The sequence below is a fragment of the Pyrgilauda ruficollis genome, unplaced genomic scaffold (assembly GCF_017590135.1).
Source record: "Pyrgilauda ruficollis isolate IOZ18807 unplaced genomic scaffold, ASM1759013v1 scaffold360, whole genome shotgun sequence".
In the NCBI taxonomy this organism is placed as follows: Eukaryota; Metazoa; Chordata; class Aves; order Passeriformes; family Passeridae; genus Pyrgilauda; species Pyrgilauda ruficollis.
Genome location: NW_024525046.1, coordinates 71973 through 86816, shown reverse-complemented (window position 1 = coordinate 86816; position 14844 = coordinate 71973). Strand labels below are relative to the sequence as shown.

Genomic DNA, 14844 nt, shown 5'->3' with positions numbered 1-14844 from the left:
AAAATCAACAAGGCCCACAAAGGGACCAGAAAATGCCAATAGCATCTCCTAATTGGAGTCACAATGATGCAGCAGGATGAGGCAATATGACTGATTATCGTAATCCAATAATGAAAGGGATAAAAGAGGCAGAACCCTGAGGGCAAAATGTTAGCAAAGCTTTTGATGGGCAGCAAGGAAAGGAAGAAAGTCCAACTGAATGCCTAGAGAGGCTCTGGCAAAACATGTGGCAGTACTTCAGGACAGACCACAATAGTATAGCAGGACAAGCCCTGTTAAGGGTTAACTTTGCCACCCATGCCAGGCCAGATATTAGGAAAAAGTTGGAAAACATTGAGGAATGGCAAGATAAGGGGTTAAACAAATTATTGAAAGAAGCCCAAAAAGTTTATGTACGGAGGGATGAAGAAAAAGCCAAGGCAAAAGCTAAAATTATGGTAGCCACCATGTGAGAAAGTAACCCCTCGAGGAATCCGCAGCCCCCAGGTACTATTCCCAGATATTCGGATTCCAGAGATAAGGAAAGGGGAGGAAACAGGACCCCTGTACGATCAAGGTCTCAGGAGCAAACTAGAAATGTCTGTTTTTATTGCAGAGAAGAGGAATGCTATAAGAGAGATTGACCTTGCTGGAACAAGGACCTGAAAGTATTCCAAGAGGTACATTCAGAAGAATTAGACTAGGGATGTCTGGGGCTCTATTTCCTGGGGGATAAATACCATCTAGAGCCCTTGATAACTTTAAAAGTAGGCCCCCATGGAGAAGCATTAGAATTTATAGTTGATTGTGGGATCTCAACACATCACTGTGGATGTGCAGAGGCACCAGGGGAGCCCCTGGGGGGCTCGGAAACCCTGGAATGCAGCCAAAAGGGTTTGGTGGTTGGATTTTGATCCATCAAAAGGAGAAGAACCTGTGAAGGAGGAAATGAGAGCTTCTTGGGTGTGAATGATACATTTATGGAGGGAAATATAAATTTTAGAAAAATAGGTACAGGGGGGTCATGAAGGCAAGATGGAGGATTCAGGGCGTGGTCCTGTGTTCTTCTTTCTTCTTCATGTCTTCCATTTTCTGTGGTGATGTTGGCACTTGGGGATTGGTTCATGGTGAAGGTACACTTGTCTATAAGGGTGAATAGTATTGGGAAATAAAGGTAAATATGTTACACGTAATTTTTACTATAAAAGACACAGCCGCCCTGTGGGCGAGGGAGAGTGCACTTGACTGTCCTGCTGAGCGGACCTCGGCTGGACAGAGAGAAAACTTTGTAGATAAGAGATAATAAACAAGACTGAAGACCGAGAATCTGAGAGTCCAGACTCATCCTTCCCGATCGCGGCCGCTCAGAACCACCTTTCCCCGTGTCGGGGCAGAGACACATAACAGCGGACCCCGACACCAGTTTATTACACAACTCACACATATTTCCATAGTTCCATGCAAAATTTCTCACTGGGACGCCTTTGCCCCTGTTCCCGTAGTAACGCAATCTTTTCAGTTCTCAGGTCCTTGTTACATTCTTTTGCGTTAGCAACATCCTTGTTACATTCTCTCCTCAGAGTGGTCAGAGTGACCAGTCATGATGTCTTCACTTCTGTTCTTGCCTTGAGTTTATCTCTCCCACAGCTTCCACTGTACCAGGGCCAAGAGGTCAGCGGCACTACCCAGCTCAGCTTCTGTAGCTGTCTGATCTTCCACAGGTTTCCATGACACTAGAAGTTCGTGTTTCTTCTGTGGGTGTCTGAGGATACTAAACATCCTGAGATTGTGCTGGAAAACTCTGTAGTTTCCAGACTGTGCACTTTCTTCTCTAGCAATTTTTATGTCATGGGATATGCCCCAGAATGTTTGTTTGGCTCCAAAAGATCAGGGCCAAGAAGTGTGTGTGTGTCGGACTGTCACGGGACAGTCACAAGAGAGTCAGGAGATTAGTGCAGTTCTGTGCAGTTGTGAGCAAGGGTGAGTGCAAGGCAGATTCAGTTTAGATGCAATGTATATAGTATAGAATAATAAAGTAATTATTTAGCCTTCTGATGATGGAGTCAGATGCATAATTTTCTCTCCCTCTCACACGGAGTCGCCCTTGATTAGTAATAAGTGGTGAACCTGGACAAGTGACTGTGGCCTGGACTGGAGAACCAAGACTCTGAATTTGGGCAGAGTTCGTAGCATGGCTGAGCACAGAAAGAATCTGCCGAGAAAAAATCCCAGAAGCGTGTCCAGAGATCGTCGTGGGACAGATGGGAAGAGCCTCTAGGACCCCGCGGGACCCCGAGCCTGGACGCTGCCACCTGCTTTCCCCAGAGAGAAAGGTATTATCCCTTTCCTGAGTCTTCCTAGAGAGGAGACCCGGTCTTTTCTGGCCGTGTTTGGCCCCCAAGCCTTAAAGGCAGGGGCTGGGGGAAGCTCTTCTGGCAGGCACTGCCCAATTGGGTGGGCTTTGACTTTGGGAAGAGATGTCTGTAGACATCAGCACTCAATTTTCATGGGAAGAGAAATTCACTTTGGAAATCTGGGAGCTCATGCTCCGTGACTATGGAGTTCTTCTGCCCCAGCAATAACTTTATGAGTTTTTTGCCTGGGCCAGACGCCATGGGTTCCCAATGGGCATGCATTCCTCCTGGGACCCCCGCGCGTGGAATGCCCTGGGTGTTTATCTTAGGAGGCATTTCGAATGGACTGGGAAGGTCCATCGCCAGCTGCCCACTTGGGAGCTGCTTTTCACATTTTTGAGAGGCGACCACATTCGTTTGGGGACCATTTCTGGCTCCGTGGGTCTCCCCCCGTGCGGGGGGCCACCAGGTCCCCCCGCCACAGCCGGCGGGACAGAAGTCTCTTCAAGGACAGTCCCCGCCGCCGGCTTGCACCCCGCGCAGAGAGCGGGGGAGAGGCTTTGCCCAAGATGCCGGCTGAGAAGATTTTTTTTTTTTCTAACTCTCTGGAGCATGCGCAGGAGCCGACATCAGCAGCACCGTCTCTCACTGCTTCGCTCAGGTTGCCAGGAAACGCGATCAACAGTGGCAGCTGCGAGCAACGGCAGCCTGACCTTGGGGAGGGACGTGCCTCCGCCGCTGAGTGCTGGCCCGAAGACGCTCCGGCAGCCGCGGAGACTCCACCGGCCCCGCCCCTGACAAGGGGTGCGGCCGCCCGCATCGCGTTGGAGAGCTCGGCTGGCCCCGCGCTGAATGGCACACCAGAAGTCCCGGCAGCGGAGCCAGTGGAAGAGGGACCACCGCCTCCTCCTCCACCCCTCCTGGGGCTGAGAGACACCCGCAGCTTCGGCGGCGCCGGCCTCGCCCCCACCTACCCCACGGGAGGTGCCGGCCCCGCCCGGGGCGACACTTCCAGCACAGCCAGTGATGGCTGAGACCGCGGAGGCCCCGCCCGCCGCCGCGGTGGGAAATGTTGAAGCTGTGGACGATTCCGACCCACCCCCACTGCCTCCTACCGGCCCGGCTCTGGTTCAGCATGCCTGCTGTGATGCTGAGAACAGCGACCAGCCAGCGGAGCCACCCCCACTGCCTCCTGCCGACCCGGTTTCGGTTCCAGAAGAGGCTGAGGACGGCGACCAGCCGGCAGAATCACCCCGCGCGCCATCCGCGGCCCCGCCTCCGACGGCGGCTGCTGCAGAGCCCATGAACAGCCCCACCCCCACCCCCTCCCGCAGCGACGGAGCCCGCGCCGGACCCGCCCCGCCCGGAACCGAGAGAGACAGCAGCAGTGCTTCTTTGCGCGCTCCCGCTGCCCCCGCCGCCTCCGGCGGCAGCTGCCGTGGCACCTGCGGCCGGGCCGGACTCCCCCCCGATCTTTTCGGGCTGTCCCGAGGCTGCTTCTGCGGGGGTGAGCTGGGACAGCAGCAGGGGGTGTCAGCCTGTCTCCCTGGGGAGGCGTGGCTCGTTTGCTCACAGCAGGTGCCTCCCAGCTGACAACTCTGAAGCTCAGTGCTTTTCTGGGGCAAGACATTTTTCGCGGGCCGACTCTGGCTTGCTCGGGGGGTTCTCTCTAGGGTTTGGGATGCATGGTTCCCCCTGCACGCACCAGTGGCGAGGGTGAGGTCGTTTCCGGAGTTGCTACCTCTGGTCCCAAGCCCCGAGGGGATGGGGATGGTACCGCTGATCAGAGGGCTGGGCAACACTCATTTGTATAACGGGGGAGAACGGTGCAGCAGGGAGCAGACGACACTTGCTTGTCCTGGGCAAGTGGGGACCCCAAATCCATCATGGGGATTCAAATTCCTGAAAAAGTTTCTCCTTCCCAGCCGCCGACATGGGCCGCTGGGTCTGGGGGGAGGGGCAAGAAGCGTTTGGTATAGATATTTTTGGATCTGTGCAGACTTTTGTGTGTTTCTTTTTAAACTATACCCGTGGGAGCTAGTATCAAGTTAACAGAGAAAACATAGGTCCTGCCTTTGATATTTCAGGTACAGACATTTATACCAATGCTTTGGCCTGGTGTAATCACACATTGCCATGGCAAATTGTTGTAAGAGAAGTGGCCCTTGGATTACTAGACAACATATTTTTGATATGTGGAAACAGAGTTTGGGAAGGAACACCAGGAAGGGCTTTAGGAAGTCCTTGTACTTTTGGGCAACTGACCATGTTTCACTCTTTACAAGAAAATTTAACATTCTTTCATAGGCTAGTATGAACAAAGTGTGGCACCCACACATATGGCCAATATTGCGATGATAGCATTGAGTCTTGGAACATTGGACCACAAGTATTTGCCTCAATTATCCCATCTATTGGCACAGCACATGCCTTAAAAACCCTGAATAACCTTGGCTGTTGGCCTGCGAAACAAACTAAGGCTGCTAGCTCTCCTTTAACAGGCCTATTAACAGATGTTGATAGTGTGACATGCTATGCTGCAGAATAGAACTGCAATAGATTTTTTGCTTTTAGCACATGGACACAGTTGTGAAGACTTTGAAGGCTTATGCTGCATGAATTTATCTGATGGCTCTCATTCTATTCACGCTGTGAAAAACGCCAATCACTTGTTTTTGAAATTTTAAAAGTTTAATAGTAGTAATATAATCAGAATAATAAAGTTTGAACAATTGAGATTAGGACAATATGAGACAATAAAAACAAAGAGATACGGACGTCCGGGTACCTTTTTCTGGGCAACACGAGCCCGAAAAAGGACCCCGGTTAACAGAGGATTAACTCTTAAAAACAATTGCCTGTTGCATATTCATACGTCTCATACATGATGCATAAATTCCATTCAAACACAGGATTCTGTCTGGTCACTGTCAATTTCTTCCTCTTAATCCTCATGCCGTCTTCCTGTCTGAGCAAGGTGGGAAGAAGTTAGTTTTCTGCTGATAAGGGAGCAATAAATTCCCTTTCTCTGAAAGATTTAGGTGTCCTGTGGCGTCTATCTGGTGCAAGTCCTTTCTTAACCAAATATCTTACATAGCATAGTTTCTATTTTAACATTATGTTATAACCTAAAACTATATTTAATAGTGAATTTAATACTTAAGAAAATTAATACAGCATAACTTTCTAACATAACACATACAATATTCATTTTAATACTTGCGAAAAGCCAATCATAAAATACACATTTTTCACAACGCCAGCATACAAGCCCTTAGAGACAGTGTCACTAAATTAAGGGTTGTAGATTATAGCAATTGGCTTGGATGCATACTTGGGAAATGGGGGCTTACTGGCTGCCTTAAGAATTCAGTTATGACAGGGATTTATGTTTTAGCTATGTTGCTGCTTATAGCAATTTGCTTGCCATGTGTTTTGCAGTGTGTTCAGAGACTAATTGATAAGTCCATGAAGAAGATTTTACTGGCAGAAAACAAAGGGGGAGATGTGGGGTTTCAGCTAGAGAGCAGGGCTGAAACTGACATAGATGTGCTAACCTTGGTGGGATGGAAACCATGGCATCAATGAATAGGAGTGTGAGGGTGTCTTAGGTTGGAAGTGGGGATGTGTATTCTATTTGCCATCTGTTAGAGGTGGGGCAGTTTTCTTCTGTTAATTGGACAGTTTTCTTTATCTCTTCCACAACCAATCCCCCCTCCGGGAAATATCTTCTATTAATAAGCCATTGAATCTCACTGCATGACTGACAAAATTATATCGTCCCATTGTGAGATGCTCTGCCCAGGGGGAGGAGCCAAACATTCCTACCTAGATATAATCTGAGATTTAGAACACCAGAGCCAGCCTTTTCCCACTAGACTCTCAGAGGAGCAGCTTTTCTTCTTCACTGGATTCCCAGAGGAAGACCAGGCCCATCTACACCACTAGACCTTCAGAAGAAAACTACACCCTTCTACAAGATCACTACTTCAACAAAACCACACCTGTCACTCCAGGAGGACTGCAGCCACCATTTAATCAGACTGCTACCAACACCTTGACTAACAGGGTGTCAGGTTGTATTCTGGCTCTGTCAGTGGGGTTTTTTTGTTTGTTTTTACTATTGCATTTGTATTTTTAATTTTCCTAGTAAAGAACTGTTATTCCTATTCCCATATCTTTACCTGAGAGCCTCTTAATTTCAAAATTATAATAATTCAGAGAGAGGAAGTTTACATTTTCAATTTCAAGACAGTCTCCTGCCTTCCTTAACAAACACCTGTCTTTTCAAACCAAGATGGGGGGAAGTGAAAAGGAATGTTATACTTTCTTTTAGAGTAGCCAGGTAGAACTGCACCTGCAGAACTGTGGTTAAGCAACATAGTTGAGACATGAGTGATGTAGTTATTGTTTAGTAGTGGAAAATTTTAGCTGATGTTGTAAAACTATATAAACCCTGCTTCACAAAGAATAAACGGCTTCTTCTTGCATACGACCCAAGAGATGCCCCATCTCTTTCATCAATCGCCATCATCAGTGGCTTAGGCTCACTGTCTGGTTTAGTTGCTGGCTTGGGCTCACTGTCTGGTTTAGCTGCAGCCTGAGTGACTGGGGTAGCTGCTGATTTTTCTCCCTGCCCCCCTGCTTTTATCTGCAGCATATGATGAGCGTATGCCAAGGCCCAGCTTATTGCAATGAGCTTTTTCTCATTCGAATCATCTTTTCACTTCTTTTTCTGCTATTTCCCCACCTCAGCTGGGTTCTGTATTTGTCTATGTGGAAAGACTGGCTAGAGGGCCAGAAAATTCCTTCAGGGTTCAGCCCATATCCTCTCATTCCCCACACCACTCAGGATTTCCCACACTTTGGTCTACTCCTGGGTCAGGGGTCTCATCAGCTCTTCTGGACATACTAGCCCTCATTCTAGACAAGCTGCAGACTATATAGAGGAAGCTTACCAGATAAAATACCAGGAAAGTGGTCTCTAACATTCAGGGGAAATTGAAAATTTTCAAAAAGTGACATAACAGATTCCTCTAACAAACTGGGTGCAATTACTAATAACCCCCCAAAAAATGATACTGGAACTAGGACACAGGGTAGGACGAAGAAACCATAAACTATACATATTTTAAACAAGCCTTAGTATCTTTGTAAACTCCCTGTAAATCATCACCATGCCCAGGAAAATAGCTATTCTAATCTCTGCCCCTCTTTTGTAAAAGCTATGTGTTAGGGACAATACTGGAACTATCTCCGGATAAGAAAAGAAGCATAGGGACCAGAAAGGTATTAAAACCTCAAAAAAGCCTAGGAGCCAGAGAAACATGAAGAACTCAACCCAGAGAAACAGTATAAATGTAAGCAGCATGGCTACTGACTGCTTTATTCCAAGACAGAGTAAGTACAACCAAAATGCAATTAGTACAGGTTTTTTCCACTTTCTCAAGCCACGTGCTGGGTGCCAAAAAGTATTTGTCCTGGTTTGGGACAAATTTGGAAGGGAACTTCCTAAGGGATGTTGCCTAAAGGGCAAAATTCAGTGGCCTTTATCCCCACCTGTTCGGGAGAAAAATCTCTTTAGAGAGAAGTGGAAAAAACCTGTTTATTTAACAAGCAAAGTACTCCCAAACATAGGAAAAATGAATAATATTAAACAAAGGAACTTCTCGTTGTTCTGAAGAAATGGTAAATTCAGAAAGAGTCTTTTTTGTGGGGTGGAGCTCCGTTCGCTCAGTCTCTTATCAGTCCTTCCTGTGCTGCAAAATGCCACATCCTGGGCCCCAGTGTGCCACAGGTGTGAGCTCCTGGTGTTTTTCTGGGTTTTCAGTCCAGAGCAGGTTTGAACAGTTCCAGGAAAAGAAAAAGCCACAGTCCAGGGAACTTCTCTGCCTCAGCTAGATAAAAAACTAACTGAAAGCAAAGGGGAGTTCTCTCCTGCTCTCTGTCTGTGCTGCAGGCAACACACACTGAGAGAGCTGAAGCTCATATCGCTTTGTTTTTGAATACAACTGCAAAAAAAATCCACCGCTTTTCCTTCTCCCCCCCTTCACTTTCAGATCTAGTTTTAAAGGCACAAAACTTATTTCTGGGTGAAACAGATGAATGGGGATACAATTCAGCATCATAATGTCACCCTAGGACAGGTGCATTGGGATCTTTGGATTAGCAAAGCAAGTAACTGAGAGATGTATAACTTGCCAAAAGGTAAATAAAAAGGTTATGAGAAGAACAACACCAGGAGGTCGTGAGTTAGCCCTGCAACCATTTCAAAGCATCCAAGTGGACTTTACTGAACTTCCCCAAGTGCAGAGATGGAAATTTTTTATTTGTATTAATAGATCATTTAACTCATTGGGTAGAAGCTGTCCCAACTGTTACAGCTACAGCTAATGTGGTGTGTAAAATCCTTTTGGAAGAAATTATTCCCAGGTATGGAATGGTTAACAAGATAGACTCGGATTCAGGAACACATTTTACATCAAGAGTCTTACAACAAATAACTCAAGTCCTGGGAATAGAATGGGAATTACATACCCCATGGTACCCACAGATTTCAGGCTGGGTAGAGAGGATGAACCGAACTTTAAAAAGGACTCTAACTAAACTGATGATTGAAACTCAGATGTCATGGGTAAAGTGTTTGTGTCTGGCACTACTGAGGGTCCGGACAAAACCCAGATCAGATCTACAAGTGTCACCCTATGAAATGATGTTTGGATTGCCCTTTTTGACCACCCAACACGAAAACACTACTTACGAAGAAGGGGAAGCGAGCATTAGAAATATGTCACCGCAATTGCACGAACTCTAGAAAATTTATGGTTGAAAGGGCTAATCCTTCAAACCACACCCTTTGATTTCAAGATCCATGAGTCGCTATTGAGTAAGAAAATGGCACGGACTCCAAGAAGGCTGGTTTGCACAACAGCTTTAATGCAAAAAACTCTTCTCTTTTATAGACTGTTTTGATACATTCTACCTGATTGGACAAAAACACCTTTCTCACAAACAATCCTTGAGGAAAAACAGAGTAGGAAAACACCACCTGCAGGTTGTTTGTAATAACAAGTTATCATTGTTTCTGTACAACTCCCTAAAAAGTCTTGCAAGTCCACTGTGAGAAAACTTATCTCATTTTCTTGCTCTCTGACCAGGCTGTCACATCCACAGGTCCCCCTTTTTGTTTAAAGAAGGAGGCGGTGTTTGCAGGAAGGAGAACAAACACAGCTCCAGAGGTTCCTCAATCGGAGGCCGATTTAAAATGGTCAGATTGGATCTTGTGATTCCCTCTTACAGAAAATGCACTATCAATCCTAAAATCATTTACTTATTCTATTACAATCTCAATACTAAGTCTAATAATACAATAACAATAACAACTTATCATTAATTTGTTTAAAACTGACAGTCTTAGCCTGTTGACAGTTCTTTTTCAGAAACAAAGAAAGGATGGAATGTTCACTCCCCATTCGGGGAGGGGCCATCTCATTGATGATCATCCTCTTGATCGTAATTTGGAGGGTTGCTTGTTGGCCACATTCTGTCTTTGGTGTCGCAAGTCAGGGCAGACACACCTCGCAGGTACCCATCGTACTCCAGTATCTGTGGAAACACATGCATACCCATGGTCCCAAGTGATAAGGTAGTACAGGCCCTCCCACTTATTAGTGGCTAGGTCCCATATCCGGACCCTCACTTGAGGCAGGTGCGTCTCACCTGAAGAATGCAACGAGAGAAAATTATTTAGAATGACAAGATTCTCTGAATTCTGTGGCACTGTGAGGTGGTTTATTTGGTTTCTCCAGGCATCCCCTTTTTTTTCTTTTTTCTTTTTTTTTTTTTTTGCAATGCAGTGGCCTCAATTAAAATCCATCCAATTCGCACTCCCCAGGCGTCCAACACATCCCGCCCCCAGACATTGATCAGACATGAAATGACATAGGGCCAAACAGCAGCCGTCTGCCCATTCGCATTAGTGATCAGCACAAACCATTGGCTCACCAAGGTACGTGTCGCACCCCCTACCCCTATGACGGCTGACTCCACAGGAGCCAAAGGCCACGTAGGAGACCACGTAGAGAGGGAGACAATTGTTGCATCCGCCCCTGTGTCGATCAAACCTTGAAGCTTGATCATCGGTGGGTGAGCACCCGGTAGGGTCAGGGTACACACCATCTGGGGTCACTGAGCAGAAAGGTCCGGAGACCAGAGGGCTTGTGGCAGTCCCGTGGATCCGAAGCCACCATTCCCATGAGTCTGCTGGTCAGTCCTGGGGACACATGACTGAAAAGGCACAAGTTGAGCAATCCGAGTCCCTGCCGGAATAGTGATGGGGGGAAGGTGTGAAAACTGTGGCGCAAATCTGACCTGAAAAGTGAGAGTCAATGACTCCTGGGTGAACAAAGATTCCTTGGTGGGTGACACTAAATTTCCCCACAAGCAGCGGGCCCAGTCCTTGTCCCAAAGGTCTGAACATGTCCAAAGGAACCTTATGTTCACAACAGGATTTCAAGATGACTGCATCAGTGGTACACATATCCATGCCAGCGAAGCCATGGGTGATGCCTCCGAGCTGGCTGGGCAGACCTGAGCCGGCACCATGCTCTGAGGAATCACTTGTGTCAGGGCGCATTTCCCAGGCCTGCCAAAGGCTGGCCACTGGCATGAAATTTAGCCTTGCATTGGTTTGAGTAATGACCTGCCCTTAGGCATCTAGTGCACAAGAAGGTGGCACCCGGCCCTGTTGGTGTGTGCGTTCCTTGCTTTCTCTTGCCCTTATTTTTGCTCTTCTTCTGTTGTCCGCCCCCTAAGGGTACCTGGCCTGGCTGTGAAGCAACAGCTAGAGCGGACACCCTGTGGTCTACAGCACCTGTCTTGGCACATGCATTGACCATGTCTGCTAGCGTCAGGTCGCCTGGAAGAGCATCTATGATCTTCTGGCACTCACTGTTTGAGTTGAACCAAGCTAGCTGCTTGCATAAAATCTTACTTAAGGTATCATCCTCAACCTGTTTCTCCAGGGCAGCTGCAAGCTTCTCGGCAAATGGCAAAAAAGGCTCACCTGCTCCTTGAATTCTCGTTGTAAACTGTGGCCTGGGGGAGGCCGTCTCAATAGTTTTCAACAATGCATTAAATCCTACCCTTTGACACTGCTCAAGAACAGCAGAGTCCCAGGTAGCCTGAAAATCAGGATTAGAAAAGTCCTGCTCCCTGAGGAGAGCGTCCATCCCCATGCCAAACCTAGGGTCTTCTCAAGGCCTGTTGCTTGCTGCAACCTTTTCAGCAGCCTGCCTCCAGCTGTCCAAAAAACCTCATATTGCACAGGCTGGAACAGTGCCTGAGCAATATGTTTAATATCAAATGGAGCAAGCAGGTCCGAGTTTATCACTCTGAGAGCCTGCATAACTTGCACAGAGCCAAGGCCATATTTTGCAACCTTGTCCTGCAAATCCTGGATCACCCGCCAGGCAATCACATCATGCCTGTTGGAGTGTCCTGAATTTGGGACAGGTTTATACATGGGAAGAGCTTGCACCTGGCCTTGTGACAGAACATGGTCCTCCTGAACCACCTGTGTCCCCCCCACAGATGCTAGATAAGCTATCTGAACAACATCCGTGGCCTCTCCCCCCAGAGCAAGTGTTGTGTCAGCTGTACACTGTGGCCTCCCTGTCCTGTCCGATAGATCCCCATCCCCAGCTTCTGAAGCTCGCATCTTAACTGCGTCCCAACAGGTCAGTCAACAGGTAGGCAAAGTCCAGAGGTTACGCATGGACGATGATTCCGCCTGTTGGTGCCGGCGTTCTACCACTGGGGCACGCCCCCGCTGGGGGACTGGCTGTTGGCATTCATCGCTGTCTCTGTCCCCATCCAGGGATGGGGATGACAGCCAGTGGGCAGCAGGGCGTGGTGGGTTGGCTAAAGGCTCCAGAGTCGAGTGGTCAACTGCAGACTGTGAGGCTGAAAGGCCAATTGTGAGCCCAGGCACACGGGGGCCGGCTGCCGGCTGTGCCACAGATGGGGGTCCAGCTGCGGATGGTGTGGCGGCGGGCAGCACTACCGCAGCTGCCGTAGGCTGCAATGGCGAAGGTGTAAAAGACATTAAGTCAACCAAGTCAGCCGCTGCGCCGGGAAGAGGACCAGGCAGTTGCCCTGCAACCAAAGATGGGGAAGCGAAAGGAGACACAGCCCCTGCTGTGCAATTTACCATTTGGAGACATGGCGCTGATGTGGCAGTCACGGTCACTGTTGTCTTTGCAGGCACCATGGAAAAGGAGGGGGAAGCCGGCCGGGGGCGTGACGTCAGCTGGAACAGACACTTGCCGGAAGGTGTTGACGATGGATGCGTCCGGTACAACTGCGCAGGCTCCATGGCTGACGACAAGGAAGTGGCCAGTGTTGTTGTGGCGACCGCTGATGCCAGAGCTGACTCCGCTCTCACTCGCAATGTGGGGGAGGGGGGGATCTTGAGCTGGCCACCGCAGCGACCCGCCAGCTGCTTTTCGCAGGAAAGGGGAGAACCAACCTGCTGGCGATGGAGGGGCCGAAAGGGACGCAGGCAGAGAAGCGCCGTCTCCCAGGTGTGGCCGACAAGCAGCTATCGCTCTCGGCGACATTAATGTTGCAGAGGGAGGAGACGGCGACCTCCCAGAGAAGTAGGGATCAGGACTTGTCAGCAGAACATAACCTCCAGACGAGACACAGGTTCCGTGGGGAGTCCCCACGCCTCCTGCTGGCCCGCATGGAGCCAGAGAAAAACACGCAGTTGCCCGGTCTGGCGATCGTCCCCCCAAAGTGTTGGCGCCATCCCTGCCCTCCGAACTCCCCATCTCTGATGCACTGTCCAGGGCCGGGATGGCACAGAACAAGCATCTCCACACAGCCATAAGCCGAGGCACGGCAAAATCCCCTCCAGAAAACTCCTCTGCGAGCCAGTGGCCCAATGCCTCCCACAGGAACGGGCTAAAAGCAGCGTCCAGATCCACTGGGAAGTCATGAGACTTGGCCCATGCTAACAGAGTGCAGAGTGAATCATCCGACACAGAGAGTCCCCTGAAAGAAATCATGTCCCTCCACACAGAAACAACCATGTCTTCTTCTTTAGAAGCATGGTTTCCCATCGCGGAAACACCGGCACCCAACCCCAGCAAAGCACGGACTGTGTGCTGTGCTGGGGGATTCATCCCCACTCGCTGTTCTAAGCTAGCAGAGCAAAACCACGGTCCCAGTCTCTTCCAGGAGGACGCCAGGAAAAGGTCATAACCTCTCCAGGGGAATAGAGGGTGTTGGGGTCCCAGTGGCGTTCCGGTGGGGGTCCTGAGCGTCTCCGTCTGTTTGATGCCAAACATGGCACGGTCACCAGATGTCGCTATTGAGTAAGAAAGCAGCGCAGACTCCAAGAAGGCTGGTTTGCACAACAGCAGCTTTAATGTGAAAAACTCTTCTCTTTTATAGACTGTTCCTATACATTCTATCTGATTGGATGATTAACAAAAACATCTTTCTCAAAAACAATCTTTGAGAAGAACAGAAAATCAGAGTAGGAAAATCTAGGAAAGACATTTTTGTGCTGTTCTTGTGAGCCAGCAAAGGCTTCCTGAAGATAAGGAAAACCTCGTATCTCTCTCAAGGAAGGTACCAAGGCTATCACCATGACAACGTGAAGAAAGAGAGAAAGTCAAAAGATATGGACTTTGGTTGGCTCACAAAGTGACATGGCTCCTTTTTACCTATTAAGAGTTTTGTTTCTTTTTCATGACCAATGGGCAGTGTATTTTGTTAAGCAAATGTAAATATCCTATACAACTATAAAGGCAACATGTTGCTTTAATAAATAGCATATACAGCCTTCTGATCTGAGTCTTGGTGCTTGCCCCGTGTCATGGTCTATAGCAACAGGAAAACACCACCTGCAGGTTGTTTATAATAAGAAGTTATCATAGTTTCTCTACAACTCCCTAAAAAGTCTCACAAGTCTGCTGTGAGAAAACTTATCTTGTTTTCTCACTCTCTGACCAGGCTGTCGCATCCACAACAATGTTCACCTGGGAGAATGGGTATTGGTTAAAACATGGAAAGAACAATCTTTAACTCCACAATGTCATTTTCAGGTACTACTGACAACCGAAGCTGCGATCCAAACCAAGGAAAGAGAGTGGATGCATGCCAGCAGAATCAAAGGACCTGTGGAAGAAAGTAAGGAATGGACCATAACATCTAGATTGGGTGATACAAAACTGACTATTAAATGAGGACTGGGAGGTAATGAACTGAGATGACTTGAATGATCCAAGGAATATTCCAAGGATCACAGATAACTGGGAAACAAGGCCAAGTTCATATCAGTGATTTCAAGTACTGTCTGGAAAAGTTTTGAGAAACCTCCAATACCCCTTTGGGGAGGGACACTTCTGCTCCAAGCAGGAGGATCAGGACTGTATTGGTCAGGGGGTCCTAATGTACTAGAATTAGTATGTAATTTGTACTAATATAATTATCTTACTTTGTG

The 14844-nt window shown here is 48.1% G+C and overlaps 1 protein-coding gene and 1 long non-coding RNA gene across 4 annotated transcripts; one reads left to right on the top strand and one right to left on the bottom strand.

Moving 5' to 3' along the window:
- Positions 1-1873: 1873 nt before the first annotated feature.
- LOC121357998 lies at positions 1874-6828 on the top strand. The gene is made up of 2 exons (XR_005955818.1): positions 1874-2312; positions 2945-6828. It is a non-coding gene; the product is annotated as an uncharacterized LOC121357998 (long non-coding RNA).
- A 2430-nt stretch (positions 6829-9258) lies between these two features.
- On the bottom strand, positions 9259-14073 carry LOC121357997. Of its 3 annotated transcripts, XR_005955816.1 has the most exons (3): positions 12544-14073; positions 10509-10619; positions 9259-9938 (listed from the first exon to the last, which is right to left on the bottom strand). XR_005955816.1 is itself a non-coding variant. In XM_041475824.1 (2 exons), the coding sequence occupies exons 1-2, from the start codon at positions 13682-13684 to the stop codon at positions 10600-10602; spliced, it is 1161 nt and encodes a 386-aa protein (XP_041331758.1). In that variant the 5' UTR covers positions 13685-14073; the 3' UTR covers positions 9259-10599. The 3 variants fall into 3 exon arrangements, 1 of the variants encoding a protein (XP_041331758.1); XR_005955817.1 differs by having other exon boundaries at positions 9259-12411; positions 12544-12595; XM_041475824.1 differs by having other exon boundaries at positions 9259-10619.
- Between the last annotated feature and the right edge of the window lie 771 nt (positions 14074-14844).

What these genes read in the sequence shown, in the direction of transcription:
- LOC121357997 (XM_041475824.1), bottom strand. Translation starts at nt 13,684, where the DNA reads ATGTTTGGCATCAAACAGACGGAGACGCTCAGGACCCCCACCGGAACG. An exon ending in CAGCGCCATGTCTCCAAATG is followed by an intron (nt 10,620 to 12,543) that starts GTAAATTGCACA and finishes GTGCCTTTTCAG; the next exon opens with TCATGTGTCCCCAGGACTGA.